Below are 15,682 nucleotides of genomic sequence, written 5' to 3'. Positions count from 1 at the left end.
AAACTATAGATATAAATGTATTAGAGAATGATACAATTTGCAAAACTTTTTTATATAAAAAATTATTCTTAAATGTTAAAAAATTACTATTTTTTAAAAAAATCACGTGACGGTAAAAAAAATTACAGAACGAGTTCTATTTTGGAATTGGGTTATATGGTGGATGTATTTGAATCAATATTTATAAAATTTTAAAATATTATTAATATGCTGTTTTAATAGGGGTTAAAACTTCAGTTTTTTAACAATTATTTCATGAATTCGTGGTATACCGTTACTTAATAACAATTATAAACTGTAAAATATAAATATTTTATAAAAATAAAATTTGCAAGTTTTAATATATATTACTTTTAAAAAATAAATCGTCCCGCGGTATACCGCGGGTTAAAATCTACTAACAGTTTATAAATTAAAGCACTTAAAACAAAACAAAAAAAGATGATAAGAAGTAGAGAAATAAGAAGAAAGTCTTGACTCCTTTATACTTAAGTCTTAACCAATCAAAATGCACGAAATTTTGACGTCAAAATATAAAAGAGTTCCTGAATATCAAATTCTAGCTAGATTCCACCATATATGTAAATACTAACATTCACCGTATACATCATTGTTTTCTATAAACTCTTTAAAGTTCTTGTCAATGATTCGACAAAGCATTATATGTAATTTATGTCGTATAAGTAAATAAAAGAAATACTCAAGAAAAATATAAATATGAGCTTAACTATAATCTAAGAAAAGCATAGTCTCTCTCTCTCTCTCTCTCATAATACATAGAGGAGAATAAAAAAATGATGTGTTTCCAAAACTTCAAAGTTCGTAAATTCTTTACGTCGAGGAACTCCGGTAAAGTATCTCCAGACACCGTCTCAAAATCAGCGGAGAACAGATTGTGGAAAGAATTTCAAGAAAAAGATGACGTTCTGAAGATCCATGTGAGATCGTGGTTACCTTCGCCGGAAAATATTTTCCGGTGGGAAGCCACCGTTAACGGCCCGGTGGGTTGCCCTTACGAAAAAGGAGTCTTCACCGTCTCTGTTCACATCCCACCCAAATATCCTTATGAACCACCCAAAATCACATTCAAGACTAAGGTAACCAAAATTAGAAATCCGGTTTAATTTAGTCTTTCGGAAATGTTTGGTTCCCGGTTAAAAATTTCGTTTTATGTTTTTGGATCCAGATTTTTCATCCTAATATAAGCGAAATTGGAGAAATCTTTGTTGATATATTGGGATCACGATGGTCATCAGCCTTGACCATTAACTTGGTGTTGCTCTCTATATGTTCGATTTTATCGAACCCGGTTGAACCGTTATTGGTTAGCAATCATGCCGCGAGACTGTACCAGAAAGACCGGAAAGCTTACGAGAAAGTTGCGCGAGAATGGACTTTGAAGTATGCAAAGGGATGATTAGTTGTTCTCAAGTTTTTTTGATGTCTATTGCGATTAAACTATATGACTTCTGTTTTGTTTCGTCAGTTTAGTGTCGTGTAAGGTCGTTTACTACCGAGAGATTGAATACAATAGTTGTCTTTGTATTCAAGACGTCAGCAGCTGCTAAACCTTGTTAAAAATTGTTTGTGTGCTTCTGTTTTTTTTTTTTTTTTTTTACTTTTACAGTAACCAATTCAAATATTATTAACCGCAGAAAATTTAGATATATGAGTGTTTTTTGAAGGACATTGAAAATGATTTCTTAGTCGTTTATCAAATACTACATTACGTACAAGTTGTAACTCGGTGATACGTTTTACTTTATATAGTAATAAATCATGTACATAGACACATATATACATATATACAAATGAATGATCACATATAAACACCATAAATTTAATTTAAAAATGAGGGTACAATATAATAAATATTCGATAAATAACATTATAAACGAAACAGAAAAAATAAAATATATATTGCAGTTCAGATGAGACTCACGACTTTGATGAATCTAGGGATTGGCCTTTTGTTTGAGACATGATAATCTAGGAAACTTTGGACTACATCCCCATGCATGATCTTGTAAGAGAACTTCGTAGCTTATCACATCTTCCGCATTGGTCTTGAGTGTTGCAAATGTGAAGAACACCATAATAAGAGCCATATATATTATTATAGCCTTTGTTGATTTCTTAGAGATACCCATATCTTTTTCTTTCTTTTTTTTTTGAATGAACGAAGGAAAAAAGCTTGAATTTATCTGTAGAAAGATTAGCTTTTTTGTTTTTTTTGTTGTGGAGAAACATGAAGGGATTATCAAACCTTTAAATAATATTCAAGATGGGAGACAATATTGTTATGTTTCTTTCCTTTTTTTGGCATGTAGATTTGGAGTATCTATCTAAAATATGGATATTGTTATTTTACTATTTTACTCCTAAAGTGATTAGAATTTAGTTTCACGTCTAAAGAGATATCGAAAGTTTTAAAGATTTTGTTATCATTGCAAGTTTGCAACAATATACTGGATAAACAGTTCAACAAAACTGAATCAATTAACAAAACAAAAAGACAGATTTATACTTTTGTTTTTCTGAATGGTACAAAAACAATAAACTGCAAATTACAGGCAAATTATGTTTTGATTAGTTTTTTTTTTTTTTTTTGAACCAAGTTTTGATTAGTTTTCTTAACTCGTTCAATTATCTGGTTTCTTCTTCGTAAATATGAAATGAATATTAGTCGATGGATTTACGGCCAGTCGGCCGCCTTGAAAAATCAGTAAGCAGTTTGGTAGTGGCGGACCCAGCCAAAAAATTAAGTGGGTACAAAATGTAGCCAGATAGAATCGAACCAGCCACCTTCACCATTTAATGCTTTGAAAGCTATAAACGTATCTTTTTTTTGGGGGCAAAAGCTATAAACGTATCTTAATCGGAAAAAAAGATACGTACATGAAAGCTGTTATAATCAAGTTTCTAACAAACATACAAAACCGAAATTCCTACTCTACTATAATATTCGTTTTAAGAACTAGTTATGATTTATGATTTTTACATTCTTTATATAACTTTATTTTAGCTGAAACGATAATTTATTCAAAACATGAAGTTCATATCCATATATATAAAATAAAATTACACATAGACGGTATTAATTTTCTTACGTATAACATAATAACTACATTAGGAAAGTCACTTTCTCATCAACTTAAGTAGTTTGTGCTAATGTCGTCGATATCAGCATTCACATTTAAATCCGTATGATACATGTTCTAGACAAAAGAAACTAGAAACACATAATTGTGTATATATAACCATTAAAATATAGATTGATTGATATGATCGTTTTCATCAACGATTGTAGAGAAAGATTACACTTTATTATCATATAAATTGCAATTTATCTATGAAAGGATAAAATAGGAATATATATATATATATATGAATATATATAATAATCATAAATAAATATATCTTAATCCATATAAAAGAATACATTTTCCCATTACCAAAAAAAAGAATACATTTGCCGCCCTCTTGTTCTCCATAATACGTTTTGTTGATTTCTTTTTTGAGATTTTTTGATATATATGACTCCGAATCGTGTTTTCATATCACAAAAATTCCAACCCCTATGAAGCTTCACTGTTTTTTGGGGGTGGCTTCGTATATGGATTTGCCCTAGTTTTCTGGCAAAACTGAGGATATTTTTGAGAACATCCCCATGCATGATTCACACGCATTGACTCATATGATATAACTTGCTCCCTGTTGATTGTATCCGCCTTAACAACAAAAATAATCAGTAGAGCGACACATAAAACCGATATTGCCTTCAACATCGCCATATTTTCAAAACGAACAAAGTAAACTAAATGGATTTACACTTACTTTTGATTATTTATTACTTTCTTATAGATTTCTAATTTCTAATTTTGCGTTGATGCTTTATAAAAATAGTTGGTTGCGTTTGCTAAATAAAGTTAATTGTTTTGGAGGTTCCTTAGTTATCCAATTCCAACAAGACTTTCTTTCACAAATGTAATTATTGTTATTAGTTCCAACTTCCAACAGTACATATATAAGATCTATGTTAGCTAATAACAACTAAATGTCGATCCAAAATTGATTCTTAAAATGTCAATCAAAGTTAGTTCTTTTTAGTTTTGTGTAGTGTAAAATTAGATAAATGTATTAACTCTATTTTATTTTATTTTGCCTTTTTTCCTGATTTTATCTACTCAGATTTTATTTTCCTTTTTGCTTACTCAAACTTTTTTTTTATATAATTATAAATAGTACATGGTCTACTTCTATAATTAAGTTACAAAACTATCTATATTCCCAGTTGAGTAGTTGACCTTTAAATATTTCTTTTCTTTTATTTAAAAACGAATTTTTTCATTTTATATTATTATTATTATTATTGGTAAAAGACGATTAAAAAAGAAAATTATTTGTGGGTAATTTTTTATTTTGTTTCCTTTACCCTTGTGACTTGGGTTCTCTTCGTCTCCCTCTCTCTTTGTCCGAGTAAGATACTGAATATATATAGTCTCTCTCGACTCTGTTACTCTCGACAACGTTGGCAAAAAAAAGTAAAGAAAAAAAAACGAACTTTGTGAGTTGTGACAAAACCTTCTTTGTGCTCGTATCTCTCACAAATCCCTAGATTAGGTTAGTTTCTAATCTCTTGGACTTCGTTTCGTCTTCCATCCTTCTCACGTTTAATATTATTCTCTTTGATTCTTCTTCTGCTTTGTGGGTTTAAGGGTAAAACATATGGACTCTGCTTTTTTACAACTTTTATTTAAAAAAGCATCTGTTTTTTGCGTTTAAGGTTTAGTTGACTACTAGTATTTAGTATAAAAATCCCAACTTTTTAGTTGTTTAGACCACTGGAAGATTTTGACTCTTTGAATTTCGGATTTTTGTTGGGTAGTTTTTACATACTAAGTATTGTAAGGTAAAAAGTTGGAACCTTTTTGCAATGTGTGTGCTAAAAGAATCCTGGGGTTTGTTTGATTTTCATTAATGTACAAGTTGATTGTTACTCCTTCTCTGTTTGTTTCGTCTAATGCTTCATTATTTATTTGCTAAGCTGTGATTTGATTATTCGGATGAAGCTAACATCTTTCTGTATAATGGTGTCTTTACGCAGTCTCCTTTGTCTGGCTTTGAAAGTTTGGTATATTTATAATTAGTAACGAATGGGAAAGAGATTAAAGAAGGGTCAAAAGCCTCCATATATGAGGTTTGCTGCAACGGTCTCCGAGAAGCAATCTGAGCAAAGCGTGGAAGTAACTGAGGAGTTTGCTGTGACAATGACAGAAAAAAGATCTTGTGTCCATTTTGATAAATATGTTGATTTGGATAAGTTGTTGAAAATTATCAAATCTTATCAACAAATCAAGTGTGGAGAATGCAATGAAAGAGTTCACGTGAAGAGAGGAAGTAGATGGGGTGCTAGTAACAGGAGAGACTGGTATTCTTCCTCTGACCAGAATTGTGCTAGAAATGCTATTTGGCTTTGTTTGGAATGTGGCTATTATGTTTGTGGAGATGTTGGTTTGCCGACTGAGGCTCAGAGTCATGTTATGGGGCATAACAGGTTGACGCGTCACCGTTTGGTGATTCAATGTAAAAATCCTCAGTTAAGGTGGTGTTTCTCATGCCAATCACTTCTCCCTTTTGATAATGAAGAGAATGGTGAGAAAAAAGATTTGTTGCTGGAAGTTGTGAAATTGATTAGAGAAAGATCTCCAAACACGTACTCTGCTTCATTTGAAACTGAATTTTCATGTTCAGGAAGTATCTATGGTGGTATAGAAGCAAGAGATGGTTATGCTGTAAGAGGTTTAGTTAACCTTGGGAACACATGTTTCTTTAATTCTGTAATGCAGAACCTTCTCTCTTTGGATCAATTACGTGAGCACTTCTTGAAAGAGGATCTATCTGTTAGCGGGCCTCTCGTTTCTTCCCTGAAGGAACTATTTGCTGAATCAAATTCAGAGGCAAGCGTTTTTAGGAATGAGATAAATCCAAGAGACCTTTTCTTTTCTGTCTGTTCTCAGGCTCCCCAATTTAGGGGATATCAGCAGCATGACAGTCATGAGTTGCTAAGATGTTTGTTGGATGGTTTGAGCATTGAAGAATCGAGCCTGAGGAAGAAGCTTGGTGTTTCTGATAGTAATGACAGTTCTACATATCAGAAACCTACTCTCATAGATTCTGTATTTGGAGGTGAAATATCGAGCACTGTTTCTTGTTTAGAATGCGGACATTTCTCAAAAGTGTATGAACCCTTTATGGATCTCTCTTTACCCGTTCCGTCCATGAAACTTCCTCCTAAAAAGCAACAAATCCTTTCTCAGGCAAAGGAGGTCCTTAAGAATGGGGCAGTCAGCAAAGATTCAGAAGTTGTGTCCGCTAAACCTGCATCGGATCACAATTCCACAGTTCCACTCTTTCCATCGGATCACAAGATTCAAAGCAGGTCTCTGAAATCACAATAGATACTGATACGGAACAGGATAACTTATGGTCCGAACATGATGACTTTTGGTCGAATTTTCTTAGACCAGAAACCTCTGACAATGAAACCGATTTGGTTTTGCTAAGCGATGTTAGTGATACTGCCCCATCAACCGAGGCTAAAGGAGTTAATCAGATTTTGGTAGGTAGCACAGAAACGCTGATGCATGATAATGATCGAACTGGAAAAACTGTACCAGATAAAGAAGATGTACGAGCTACGCAGTCTAATGAAGAAACATCTGCAAGTGGGATTTCAGCAGTGATAGATGAGGCTCAAGTTTGCGGTTGTCCTGATTTAGAGCAAAGTTCTTCATCTGCAAATCAGGGGGCTGATGAAGAGCTTGCCTTGATGGTTGCAGATTCTCAGGTTCTGTATATGCCTTATAAAGATCACTTATTCTATGATGATTATATGGTTGCAGAAGCTTCCTCGTCATTCGTGAGCGGTGACCATGAACCAAAAAAAGACTATTTTGACTTTAGCAGTTTTCTTGATGAGCCTGAGATACGCGAAGGACCTGTTTTTAGACCACTATCTAAATCTGAAGTTTATGAAGCTGGTTTTAAGGCTGACTGCAGTGATGATAAAACAGTTAGTGCAGGTAAGGGTGAAGCTTCCTCGTCATTCATAAGTAGTGACCATGAACAAAACATAGATTATGTTGACTTTAGCAGTTTTTTTGACGAGCCTGAGATATCCGAAAGACCTTTCTTTCGACCGCTATCTAAATCTGAAGTTTCTGAAGCTGGTTTTAAGGCTGACTGCAGTGATGATAAAACAGTTAGTGCAGGTAAGGGTGAAGCTTCCTCGTCATTCGTAAGCAGTGACCATGAACAAAACATAGATTATGTTGACTTTAGCAGTTTTTTTGATGAGCCTGAGATATCCGAAAGACCTTTCTTTCGACCGCTATCTAAATCTGAAGTTTCTGAAGCAGGTTTTATGGCTGTCAGCGGTAATGATAAAACAGTTAGGGCAGGTAAGGGTGAAACTTTTTCTTCATTCATGAGCGGTGACAATGAACGAAACATAGATTATGTTGAGTTTACTAACAGAATATTCGATGATCGTGGGACATCTGAAAGACCTGTTTTTGGACCACCATCTAAAGCTAAAGTTTCTGAAGCTGGTTTTGTGGCTGTAAGCAGCGACTCTGATCCTGCAGTTCTTGATGAATCGGATTCACCAGTGTCTGTAGATAGGTGTTTGGCTCAGTTCACGAAGCATGAGATTTTGTCAGAAGACAATGCTTGGCATTGTGAGAATTGTTCGAAGAACCTAAAACTTCAGCGGTTGAGAGAAAAGAGAAGAACTAAAGAAGGATTGAGCAACAGATGGGTGAATGAAAATGGAGCTAGTTCGGCTTTTGATGAGTGTAGAGACAGTTCACTAAATCAATCCTGTATAGATCTCGAAAACGGTTACAAAGCTGCTCCTCCGATCACAAAATTGCCAAACTGCAAGGAAGAGGAAAGCGCAATAGATGATGGATTTGTGGGAGAGGAAAATACAAAGCAAGCTCCAATTACTTCTGTTACTGAAACACCTCTCCTCGGTGGAGAAACCATCAGTTCTCAACCAGCCAGTGACAATGAATGTGAAAATTGGGAAGACTTGGCAGTAGATTCTGAAGAAGTGATAGTAAAAAGAGATGCTAGGAAAAAGGTACTTATAAACAAGGCACCACCTGTCTTGACCATACATCTCAAAAGGTTCAGCCAAGATGCTCGAGGCAGGGTAAGCAAGCTAAGTGGCCATGTTGATTTCCAAGAGTTCATCGATCTTAGCAAATACATGGACACTAGGTATGCCCATTTTCTCTATATACATAATCTTTTCTTTTAATGTTACCACATTTGGTCAGAAACCATCATAAAATCCACTAATCGTTAATTTCTCTCGCTCTCTAGGTGCTCCGAAGAAGACGAGCCGGTTTACAGGTTGGCCGGGTTAGTGGAACATTTAGGGGCAATGAGTCGAGGTCATTATGTTTCTTACATTAGAGGAGGCCACAAGGAGAGGAGAGACTCTGATACTAAAGAACCAAACTCATCCATATGGTATCACGCAAGCGATTCTCAGGTTCGACCGGCTTCTTTGGAAGAAGTTCTCCGTTCTGAAGCCTATATCTTATTTTACGAACGAATCTGAGAACACGGAGGCTGGATATCTTTTTTTTTTTTTTTTCTCTTTCTATAATTTAGGTTAATAGAACAAGATAGGTTTAACGTTCTTCACACATTGTGCTGGTGAACTCTCTTGACTTAAGTTTAGCATTTTGCCTTGTTTGAAAAGTTAAGTGTTTTTACGTTCAGCTTATAGATAATGGCTACGTAAACTGTAGAACGTTATAAAATCTACCGGTATAACTACTTGGTTTAGTTGCAAACCGAGCACATTTCAGGCTGACGTACAATATGTATTACGTCGGCGGCGAGATAGTACAGGTCTTGATTCCGGTTCCAGCTCCACAATGCATGCGTCTCATTCTTCACCTGAAAAGGCCAACGTAAAAAAAAACACTTCGTTTTAAGCAATTTTAAATTGGTACAATCTGAGAAAACAACGGACCGGTTCTGAGTTTGATCCATGATGCTTATGCCCAAGAACTATTCTTAGTAGGTTACTTGAACATCAAGCGATAAAGAATAGAGAGAGATCTAACTTACTTCTAGTATACCGAAACCGAAGCTGCTTTCTCTGTATGCGCTATACTCCGGCTGCTTAACCGGACAAGTCTCATCTTTTACAGGCTCCAACGTGGAGTTCAAGCCGCTGGATCTGCACGAGTAGTTCTGAGAAGGATCTGGAATATTTCCTGGGTCGTCTACATGCTGAGTCTCCAGCTTCCCAGCTCCTCCTGCACCGGTTGTTATATAAACCGGGCCACATTGGTCTAACGTGTAGTTGTAGACTCTGTTTGATCTCTCATATGCATCAACCTAGTTCAGGTTTTGTGGGAAATTAGCGTAAAAGAAGATATTTCCCAAAAGCAAAGGAATACTTTAACAGAACAACACACATACATGACTATTGAAGACGATATCGACTCGGTAGTTATAGAGCAAGTCTTCAAGGTGAATCCTCATTGATTCAGCTTCTCTGTAATGCCCTTTGAATGTGCTGTACCAAGGAAGACTCCAAGTTGCAACCACCCATGGAGTTTCTGATCTGTTTATTTTGATCAGGTCACTTTCAAGCCAAATATACTGATCAGCTGTTGAAGAAACAGGGAATTAAGAAAATCAGAAACACATTTCAATGAAATTTAAACCTAAAGAGAGAAAATCAAAACCTGGAGAAACTATACATGAGTTATCATAAAGTGTGTATGAATTGAGCACTATGAAATGAGCTCCTCCCGCGTTGAAAGAATAGTATAATGGTGAGAAAGAACCGCTTTCGTTTGAAGGGAATGCGAATCTTGAACTGTATGCAGCGAATGTCAGATTATTCTCGGTCTGCGGCTCAATCTCGTGCTCCCCTGCTACCATCATGGTTGGAACATTAGCCGTGAGTGGCTCCATGAACCTGTCATCAAAGACAAAGCCCCCAATAATTTAGTGTTTAAAACCATCAAAGGATTCACAATCACTAGAGAAGAATCTTCTTTTACCTTCCCCAATAATCCCAGCGAGGCTGATAAGTTTCTCCACTAGAATAACAAGAACCACAATCAGAACTAGTTCCATTTTGGTCACAATGACAAGAACTACAATCTAGTTTAGTCTTATTCGCAAGATAAGTATCAGCGTAGCTGAATCCTCCAAGTAAAACCACAAGATCTGGATGGTTAGACAGAATATGCCCCAAAACAGTTGATGTGTTGTAAGTAAGACCCAAATCTCCAGCCACAACGATTCTGTGTGGATAATTCTCTGATGTAGACTTAGGCATTGTCCTGAAGTAATACTCTTTGCTCATTGCTGATAAAGACGGGTCTCCGCATTGGTATCGGTACAATGTGTTTGGTTTAAGACCTGTGAGTTGAACATGGTGAATGATGCCTGAAGTATAGTTCATGAAACCATTCTCAGAAGAATACTGTTGGTTATAAACAATAGAATGGCCTGTTGCATTTTGCTTCCTAGTACGACGAACATCGAATTCACGGTATTGAACTATGCTTTGCACACAATTAGGATCCAGAGGTGCAGAATCTTTTTCACCAATTTGGTATTCCCCTGTAGTATATAATACAACAACCATGCTTCAGAGTTCAGACAAATGCAAATAGTTAACTTAAAGGATGAATATTTAAGCAAAAATCTTGATGAAGCTTCTTAAGTAGATCCAGCTCTTGGCTCAAAAAGATTAAACCTTTATGTACTTTCAAGATAAACTAATCACACATTCCACATTTTTGTAAACATAAATAAGTCCAATTTTGAGAATTTAATAATATTTCAAGACTTTTGTAGTAAAAAAAATTGTTTTTTCCGAAAGGTAAAGAAAGTTGAAGAGACAAATAGAGACCTGTGACCCAAGAAATCCAGACGGAGTCAAAGCTGTAAGAGAGAGAGACAGAGATCTGTTCGGGAAGAAGAAACTCCGAAATGGGTTTTACGAAACTCGGGTCGGATTCTGGTAAGTCGAATGCAATCGGGTTAAGATTCGGGTCGAGTGGAGCAGTAACGGGGTTAAGCGGACCGTCGAGTGTCGATGGGAAACCATGAACGATGATAGTAACAGTAGAAGCGAAAATGACGAAAAAGGACATCGACATTGTATATTTTACCACCATTTTCACATAAATGTTTTGTTGCAGCGAAGAAGATAATAAACTCTATTAGACCAAAAAAAAAAACAAGAAGATAATAAACTCTGTTTGGAATGAAATCTTAACATGAAATCTTAAGATAGTAAACTCTTTACCACAGAAAATTGGTTATTTACAGGAAGGTAATATCAATTCCGATTATTTCCCGGTTAACTCTGTGAACCGGTGGACGCTTTCTCGATATTCCGGTTCTCAGATTATTTACCAATTACCGAGAGAAAAACATTAACTAATTTCCTTGGAAAATATTAGTACGAATTAACAACAACGTTAAGAGAGACTTAAGATGCAACATTGAAACTAAAAGAGTAATTAAGAAAAATAACTAAAGTTCTTTAGAAAGCCTAATCTGTTTATCCCGCGAACAAATCGGGAAAATTTTGAAGAAACTCCGGCGAGATCTCAAGGAGTGTAAGGACCGCCACCACCAAGTTCCATGACCATACAGATCTCATCTTCTTCTTCCATGTGCAGCTGTTGGAACAAAAAAGTAAATGAAAGTTAACAGTGACCAACAGTGTTGTTGTAGATACATAATAATATAAACAAAAATCAGAAGAAACTAAAGATGAGAGAGACCTGAGCAGGAGTCTGTCGAGCTTTGATTTCTCTACCATTGTAGACGAATCGGACAGAACTGTAATCTAAGTTTCTCTTCGTACAGTAAGCACTCATTAGTTTCTTTAGATGTGCATGAGTTCCAATTTTATACAAATCCTCTGCTCCCTGTTGGTTCTTGACCTTGAGAGTGACTTTCATATGGGGTGATGTTTCAGGAGATCGAGACTTCTTTGATACAAATGAAGCAGAGATTGTGTCTGTGGAACTCACCATTGTTGTTTTGAGAAACCTTTTTTTTTTTGAGGTTTCTTCTGGGTTCAGAGAGAGAAAGAGAGAGAAAGAGAGAGGAGGAGGTGAGAAAGAGATGATGGGAAAAGTTAAAAGAGCTTTGAACGAACATTAAAGTACAATCCTCGTCAAACACTCCTATTGGTCCATTTTTACTTATTGAGTTTCCCATTTTACCCTTGGTGGTGGTCTTTTGTTTTCTCGCCTTTGAATCATCATCACTCCACAGTTCACACGTTTCGTATTCCAACAGTACGTTGAAAATTGTACTGACTCAACAACAGGCTCATTGTTACAAATTCAAACATATTTCAAATGGTACAACTAGCACAAAAAGATAAAGGGAAACAAAAAAACTAATACAGCTGTTAGAACTTAAGAAAGAACTGTATAATAGACTAAGCTTTCGTTTATCGTCGGTCTCTCCAAACCAAAAACATCACATCTAGAGAGGAGGAGTCTCATCCTAAAGAGAATTTCCATGTCTAAAATTTCTCTAACAAAATCAATTATTTGTACTTTTTTACCTCCACAAAGTGTCTGACTTGAGATGATTCAATAAACAAGAAGAGACACTGGAACTCTGGAAGATGTGTGAGAAGGAATGGATTGATATCTTCATCATCGTCATTATTTTCGTCGTCATCATCATCATCGTCATAAATAATCGATATAATCTGGAGATTGGATGATTCGAATTAGCTCCTTCAGGTTTGCTAGAACCTGACGTGGTCCTAGACTATTTTCCCCCACAAAGTTCAAGAGTTGCTCGATGTTCTGTGATACGATGACTATGATTAGATGAGAGGAGAGGCAAGCTACTGTTTCAAGTATCAGGGAGAAGAGCAAAACCAAAAAAAATCTCTAACTAACCTTGTTTAGTAAGAAGACAGCATAGGCAGCTCGTGTTGTATCTTGACCATCCAGAAACAGAGGAAACTCTACAAAGTTAATATTTTGGGAAAGCGTGGTAATCGGAGACATGTCTGATGGTGAAGGCTCAATGTAAGGTGCATAGTCTCGAATGTATGTTTTGGAACCCCCCAGGCACAAAGGATAACGAATTGGCACTCTCAAGTAAGGAGCTATTAGTGACACGGCCTGCAAAAGCCAAGCAGGAAGCCATTAATACTTTCTATCAAGAATTTAAACCAAACAAAATTCGTTTGTTTGAATTCATTAGCAGTGATTCCTGAAATCCAAGCCAAGAGATTTAAGGCCGCACAATAGATATGGAAGTATAAAGCAAGTTTTAATGCATAAATCAGTAAGGAAAAAGAGGACGGAACATACATGGGCTACATATCCTAGGGCAGTTGCAGACTTCTGAACTTCTTTCTTGTCGGTGAAGAAGCTCATCTTTGTAAACGGGGCCATACTAAAAGGCAACCCCAGAATTCTCACAGATCCTTGACTCAGAGGCTTAGTTCCTACAAAAGCCATAGATATAAACATGTCAAGAAGGTAGATGCTGCAATTAAAAACTTTCTGTAAACACTTACGACAACAAAGGCAAAGTTAGTCCTGATATCAATATCAGACTGAATGAAGTAAAGATAAAGGCATGCACTGAAAGATGTTAAGGAGTTAGGTCTCGTTCTCATCAAAGGCTACATTCTTAATTCTTATAAGATTTTAGACTTAACTGACCTAATCTACTGCCACCAGGAAATGATTCCAGTTCTTGGTCTTGTGAAGGTCCAGCTTCAATCTTCAAGGGATAGATAAATGAAACTTGAGATACCATGAACTGCTGCCTCTTTCTCAGCTTATTCGTTACAATCTTTAAATGTGCATAACCACTTTCTCCTTCTAGTTGGCAGTTTGATTCCTATGAAAAGAGAAAAATAAGTTAAAACAGTGTATCTATGATTCAATCATTCACAAATTGTTCATAGAATGGAGAATATACTGAAGAAAATTAGCTTTCCTTCTTTAAAGAAACAGCTATCAAATAATTCATACTAGAACTAAAATACAGTTAGAAGAAGAAAAAGTAAGTCGTAAAATAAACTGTACTCCTGCCAAAGAAGAGGCCAAGAGAACATGGGGAAACAACTAATTTGAAATAGCCAAACACCAGGATATGCAAAACTGATGCACCTTGCTTCCTAATAAGATAATTCTGCACTGAATGAGGTAATACCTGCAATTTGCTTTTAGCGATCGAAAGAGTTGTTCCGCCTACTAGCAAAGACCTCACTTCTGTACTAAGATTCTCCTCTTTCTTTTTAACATCCTGCTCAGTAACTTTGCAAGCAACTGATGTCTTGTCCACCAACAATTTTCTTGCTTCAAGCCTCTGACGCATTTCTTCAAGTTCATTAGTGCGTCTCAATGATTCAGTACTAACCTGCCCGAAATTTTGCCGCCCGCTAATCCGCGGGCTAATCAATTAAAGCTCATCGAGTAGATAAAGTAAGAGATAAGCAAGAATAATAAGACTAAACAACACATTCCTAACCAACACAATAAGAAAGCATAAATTTTCTTTGAATAGAGTTTCTTCTTCTAGCTATCTTCATCCACCCTTAAGACAATGCCACTAATAAAAATCTATGCTTTACACTCAGAAATGAATCAAATTCAGACATGCCCAAAAGAAAACACATGAGTAAGAGAAAAACCTGAATAAGAGACTCAAGTTTCGGTTGCAGGATTTGTTTCCTCTCTGTGGCTAATTTCATAGCAGAAGAAAGACTCCATAACCTCGTAAGCTCATGGTCGAATTCTTCCCATTCTATAATCTTCCCATCTTCTCGATCGCTTCTTCTCAAATTTTCTGACAAACTTCGCTCTGATACTCTTTCCATCAACAATTATCTCGGAACCCACGCAACGCAAGTTCTGACATCAAGTCTTCAGATCTTTTCATATCACGCTTCGAAATTCATCATCAATCTTAAAGGAACCGAGAGATCGGATTAGAACAATCAAAAACCCTAATTTTTAATAAACCGATCACCTGGAGATGATGATTGGTACAAAGGAAGAGCAATGGAAGCAAGAAACGAATCTGGGAAATGAGAGATTGGTACGTAGAATGAAAAATTTACAGGATTGAAGAAGCTTCTCGGGCTGATGATTCGTTGTTCGATTTTGCAGAAAATTTAAAGTTTGTTACTTTAGGAAAGAGAGAGAGATTAGAAACTTCCGGGTCAGAGATGACCCGAATGACTTAACAGGTGGGTATTATCTAAAGACCGGGTTAAGCAGTAGGCACCGTTCGATCCGGCCAACTGGTGGCGAACTGGCGATTCCTCGTGGAAAGTATGATTCCTTTAACCAAAGTTGTTTTGTACTTTGTACCAAACCAATTATTTCGTCCTGGTTATCTCAAGTTTGAACCAATTATTATGTATCTTAATTTAACTTTAACATTTACCATTCACATTCTACTTTAAACTTCATATTTCGAATAGACTACAGTTTAACATTCAGCTAACTTTTTATGTGTATGTTAACTTCCATATCTAATTTAGCCATCCAAATTCTTGATAACGAAAAGTCAAATTCTCTTGTCATAGTTTCAAAACATTCTCATTCATACATCAAAATCCATTTATTAT

At 35.9% G+C, this 15,682-nt stretch overlaps 7 protein-coding genes and 1 long non-coding RNA gene across 12 annotated transcripts; 3 read left to right on the top strand and 5 right to left on the bottom strand.

Moving 5' to 3' along the window:
* Positions 1-683: 683 nt before the first annotated feature.
* Positions 684-1,584, top strand: AT2G32790 (Ubiquitin-conjugating enzyme family protein). Its single transcript, NM_128839.3, has 2 exons — positions 684-1,097; positions 1,187-1,584. The coding sequence occupies exons 1-2, from the start codon at positions 795-797 to the stop codon at positions 1,415-1,417; spliced, it is 534 nt and encodes a 177-aa protein (NP_565754.1). The 5' UTR covers positions 684-794; the 3' UTR covers positions 1,418-1,584.
* A 371-nt stretch (positions 1,585-1,955) lies between these two features.
* Positions 1,956-2,233, bottom strand: AT2G32788 (uncharacterized protein; the record flags this gene model as incomplete). The annotated part of the gene is made up of 1 exon (NM_001084527.2): positions 1,956-2,233. The coding sequence occupies exon 1, from the start codon at positions 2,148-2,150 to the stop codon at positions 1,956-1,958; it is 195 nt and encodes a 64-aa protein (NP_001077996.1). The 5' UTR covers positions 2,151-2,233.
* Positions 2,234-2,571: 338 nt separating this feature from the next.
* On the top strand, positions 2,572-2,807 carry AT2G08540. Its single transcript, NR_140363.1, has one exon. It is a non-coding gene; the product is annotated as an other RNA (long non-coding RNA).
* A 734-nt stretch (positions 2,808-3,541) lies between these two features.
* On the bottom strand, positions 3,542-3,832 carry AT2G32785 (uncharacterized protein). Its single transcript, NM_001084526.2, has one exon. The coding sequence runs from the start codon at positions 3,792-3,794 to the stop codon at positions 3,579-3,581; it is 216 nt and encodes a 71-aa protein (NP_001077995.1). The 5' UTR covers positions 3,795-3,832; the 3' UTR covers positions 3,542-3,578.
* A 1,363-nt stretch (positions 3,833-5,195) lies between these two features.
* On the top strand, positions 5,196-8,656 carry UBP1 (ubiquitin-specific protease 1; the record flags this gene model as incomplete). The annotated part of the gene is made up of 3 exons (NM_128838.2): positions 5,196-6,442; positions 6,526-8,289; positions 8,395-8,656. The coding sequence occupies 3 exons, from the start codon at positions 5,196-5,198 to the stop codon at positions 8,633-8,635; spliced, it is 3,252 nt and encodes a 1,083-aa protein (NP_565753.1). The 3' UTR covers positions 8,636-8,656.
* Positions 8,657-8,676: 20 nt separating this feature from the next.
* Positions 8,677-11,241, bottom strand: PAP13 (purple acid phosphatase 13; the record flags this gene model as incomplete). Of its 3 annotated transcripts, none has more annotated exons than NM_201856.4 (6): positions 8,677-8,979; positions 9,154-9,426; positions 9,511-9,701; positions 9,795-10,015; positions 10,101-10,668; positions 10,961-11,241. In NM_201856.4, the coding sequence occupies 6 exons, from the start codon at positions 11,226-11,228 to the stop codon at positions 8,863-8,865; spliced, it is 1,638 nt and encodes a 545-aa protein (NP_973585.1). The 3 variants fall into 3 exon arrangements, with proteins under 3 accessions (NP_973585.1, NP_180836.1, NP_850198.1); NM_128837.1 differs by having other exon boundaries at positions 8,863-8,979; positions 9,882-10,015; positions 10,961-11,228; NM_179867.1 differs by having other exon boundaries at positions 8,863-9,426; positions 10,101-11,228.
* Positions 11,242-11,365: 124 nt separating this feature from the next.
* Positions 11,366-12,295, bottom strand: SUMO5 (small ubiquitinrelated modifier 5). The gene is made up of 2 exons (NM_128836.4): positions 11,844-12,295; positions 11,366-11,738 (listed from the first exon to the last, which is right to left on the bottom strand). Exons 1-2 carry the CDS (start codon positions 12,096-12,098, stop codon positions 11,667-11,669), a joined length of 327 nt encoding a protein of 108 aa, NP_565752.1. The 5' UTR covers positions 12,099-12,295; the 3' UTR covers positions 11,366-11,666.
* Positions 12,296-12,298: 3 nt separating this feature from the next.
* AT2G32760 (UV radiation resistance-associated protein) lies at positions 12,299-15,529 on the bottom strand. Of its 3 annotated transcripts, none has more exons than NM_001036390.2 (6): positions 14,741-15,529; positions 14,260-14,488; positions 13,764-13,944; positions 13,407-13,543; positions 12,987-13,214; positions 12,299-12,890 (listed from the first exon to the last, which is right to left on the bottom strand). In NM_001036390.2, exons 2-6 carry the CDS (start codon positions 14,422-14,424, stop codon positions 12,771-12,773), a joined length of 831 nt encoding a protein of 276 aa, NP_001031467.1. In that variant the 5' UTR covers positions 14,425-14,488; positions 14,741-15,529; the 3' UTR covers positions 12,299-12,770. The 3 variants fall into 3 exon arrangements, with proteins under 3 accessions (NP_001031467.1, NP_850197.1, NP_001323615.1); NM_179866.2 differs by having other exon boundaries at positions 14,260-14,466; NM_001336413.1 differs by having other exon boundaries at positions 14,260-15,529.
* Positions 15,530-15,682: the final 153 nt, after the last annotated feature.

This window comes from Arabidopsis thaliana, chromosome 2 (genome assembly GCF_000001735.4).
Source record: "Arabidopsis thaliana chromosome 2, partial sequence".
Lineage (NCBI taxonomy): Eukaryota > Viridiplantae > Streptophyta > Magnoliopsida > Brassicales > Brassicaceae > Arabidopsis > Arabidopsis thaliana.
This window is presented reverse-complemented; position numbering and strand designations above follow the sequence as displayed.

Bases quoted from the DNA above. Each gene is read 5' to 3' on its own strand.
- AT2G32790 (NM_128839.3), top strand. From the start codon at position 795: ATGATGTGTTTCCAAAACTTCAAAGTTCGTAAATTCTTTACGTCGAGG. The intron at 1,098-1,186 runs GTAACCAAAATT...TTTTGGATCCAG, and splicing joins AAATCACATTCAAGACTAAG to ATTTTTCATCCTAATATAAG.
- AT2G32785 (NM_001084526.2), bottom strand. From the start codon at position 3,794: ATGGCGATGTTGAAGGCAATATCGGTTTTATGTGTCGCTCTACTGATT.
- SUMO5 (NM_128836.4), bottom strand. From the start codon at position 12,098: ATGGTGAGTTCCACAGACACAATCTCTGCTTCATTTGTATCAAAGAAG. The intron at 11,739-11,843 runs GTCTCTCTCATC...TTGTTCCAACAG, and splicing joins CTCGACAGACTCCTGCTCAG to CTGCACATGGAAGAAGAAGA.
- AT2G32760 (NM_179866.2), bottom strand. From the start codon at position 14,926: ATGGAAAGAGTATCAGAGCGAAGTTTGTCAGAAAATTTGAGAAGAAGC. The intron at 13,945-14,259 runs GTATTACCTCAT...CTCTTTTCATAG, and splicing joins TCGCTAAAAGCAAATTGCAG to GAATCAAACTGCCAACTAGA. The intron at 13,544-13,763 runs GTCAGTTAAGTC...TGGCTTTTGTAG, and splicing joins TCCTGGTGGCAGTAGATTAG to GAACTAAGCCTCTGAGTCAA.